Raw genomic sequence first — 2,451 nt, forward strand, 5'->3', positions numbered from 1 at the left:
GAATGGCGTGAACCCGGGAGGCGGAGCTTGCAGTGAGCTGAGATCCGGCCACTGCACTCCAGCCTGGGCGACACAGCAAGACTCCATCTCAAAAAAAAAAAAGAGAATTCTGAAATAGTCTTCCATATGATGCTTTTGACAATTCAGCACGAAAATAAAGGATGTAAGAAATGAATGCATACGTTAGGCCTCTTGTTGACCTGTGGACTAAATTGTTTCTCCCTGCAGAGGTCAGCAAGGACAACTCCTGCAAAGAAAACTGTACTTGTTCCTCCTGCTTGCTCCGGGCCCCCACCATCAGTGACTTGCTCAATGATCAGGACTTACTAGATGTGATCAGGATAAAGCTGGATCCATGTCACCCAACGGTGAAAAACTGGAGGAATTTTGCAAGCAAATGGGGGATGTCCTATGATGAATTGTGCTTCCTGGAGCAGAGGCCACAGAGCCCCACCTTGGAGTTCCTGCTGCGGAACAGTCAGAGGACGGTGGGCCAGCTGATGGAGCTCTGCAGGCTCTACCACAGGGCTGACGTGGAGAAGGTTCTGCGCAGGTGGGTGGACGAGGAGTGGCCCAAGCGGGAGCGTGGAGACCCCTCCAGGCGCTTCTAGAGCTCTTCTTCTTCCTTCATTGGCCTCTCTGGACATTGGAACAACCACAGGTCAAGAAGGAATGTGAATCTGTTCTTTTGTAGGAATTTAGTGTAAGGACGTGGAACGGTGGACACTGGTTTTCCCCAAAGCTGGCAGTTTTGTGGAGGGGTAGCTTGTTTCGGTGGTGGATCTCTGTTTGTTTAGTTTTGCACATCTGTTTTAATTTAATATTCAAATCTGGAATTAGGAAAGCATATTTTCTAGTATCCGCTAAGAGCCAAAGTCCTACAGTCGGAATGGATTCATGCCGTAATGAAAATAAAATGATCCTCTCCCTGAAATACGGCTAAAGATTTAAATAGGTCCTGAGACCGCTGTTAGGCCCAGACATACCCACAGCACTATATGTAACATCTCTCCTGATCAGTGCCATTCCCACGGTTTCAAAGAAAGCAGCAATGAGGAATGCTCACCTCAGTGTCTGCAGCACCCTCCACGTCTCTCCTAGGTGATGAGAACCAGTGGCTAGAAATTCACCACGTCTATTCTCAAGATCCGTGCCAGGGAGATCTTTGACTCTCGTGGGAATCCCACTATTGAGGTTGATCTCTTGACCTCAAAAAGTCTCTTCAGAGCTGCTGTGCCCAGTGGTGCTTCAACTGGTATCTGTGAGGTCCTAGAGCTCCAGGACAATGATAAGACTCACCACATGGGGAAGGGTGTCTCAAAGGCTGTTGAGTACATCAATAAAACTATTGCACCTGCCCTGGTTAGCAAGAAACTGAACGTCACAGAACAAGAGAAGATTGACAAACTGATGATCGAGATGGATGGAACAGAAAATCTCAATTTGTGGGAACGCTATTCTGGGGTTTCCCTTGCCGCCTGCAAAGCTGGCGCTGTTGTGAAGGGGGTTCCCCTGTACTACCACATCGCCGACTTGCCTGGCAACCCCAAAGTCATCTTGCCAGTCCCGGTGTTCAGTGTCATCAATGACAGTTCTCATGCTGGCAACAAGCTGGCCATGCAGGAGTTCATGGTCCTCCCAGTCGGTGAGGCAAACTGCAGGAAGCCATGCCCAGTGGAGCGGAGGTTTACCACAACCTGAAGAATGTCATCAAGGAGAAATAAGGGAAAGATGCCACCAGTGTGGGGGATGGAGGTGCATTTGCTGCCAACATCCTGGAGAATAAAGAAGGCCTGGAGCTGCTGAAGACTGCGATTGGGAAAGCTGGCTACACTGATAAGGTGATCATTGGCATGGACGCAGCGTCCTCCGACTTCTTCAGGTCTGGGAAGTGTGACCTGGAATTCAGGTCTCCCGACGACCCCACAAGGTACCTGACCATGTGGCTGACCTGTCCAAGTCCTTCATCAAAAACTACCCAGTGGTGTCTGTCAAAGATCCCTTTGACCAGGATGACTGGGGAGCTTGGCAGAAGTTCACGGCCAGTGCAGGAATCCAGGTAGTGAGGGATGGTCTCACGGTGACCAGCCCAAAGAGGACAGCCGAGGCCGTGAATGAGAAGGCGAGCAGCTGCCTCCTGCTCAGAGTGAACCAGATTTGCTCCATGACTGAGTCCCTTCGGGCGTGCAAGCTGGCCCAGGCCAGTGGTTGGGGTGTCATGGTGTCTCATCGTTCTGGGGAGACTGAAAATACCTTCATTGCTGACCTGGTGGTGGGGCTGTCACTGGGCAGCTCAAGACTGGTGCCCCTTGCTGATCTGAGCACTTGGCCAAGTACAAGCAGCTCCTCAGAACTGAAGAGGAGCTTGGCAGCAAGGCTAAGTTTGCTGGCAGGAACTTCAGAAACCCCCCAGCCAACTAAGCTGTGGGCAGGCAGCCCTTCAGTCACCTG

General features: G+C 51.0%; 1 protein-coding gene and 1 pseudogene across 2 annotated transcripts in view; both read left to right on the top strand.

The window, feature by feature from the left end:
• EDARADD (EDAR-associated death domain) overlaps positions 1–2,442 on the top strand; it is an 87,102-nt gene extending 84,660 nt beyond the window's left edge. The window contains exon 6 of one of the 2 annotated variants that reach the window (XM_011935737.1): positions 229–2,442. In XM_011935737.1, coding sequence (XP_011791127.1) covers positions 229–611 — 383 coding nt within the window. In that variant the 3' untranslated portion in view covers positions 612–2,442. The remainder of the gene's footprint in view (positions 1–228) is intronic. The other variant, XM_011935739.1, reaches the window with a different exon arrangement.
• LOC105507321 overlaps positions 1,135–2,451 on the top strand; it is a 1,673-nt pseudogene continuing 356 nt past the window's right edge.

The sequence above is a fragment of the Colobus angolensis genome, unplaced genomic scaffold (genome assembly GCF_000951035.1).
Source record: "Colobus angolensis palliatus isolate OR3802 unplaced genomic scaffold, Cang.pa_1.0 Scaffold148, whole genome shotgun sequence".
In the NCBI taxonomy this organism is placed as follows: Eukaryota; Metazoa; Chordata; class Mammalia; order Primates; family Cercopithecidae; genus Colobus; species Colobus angolensis.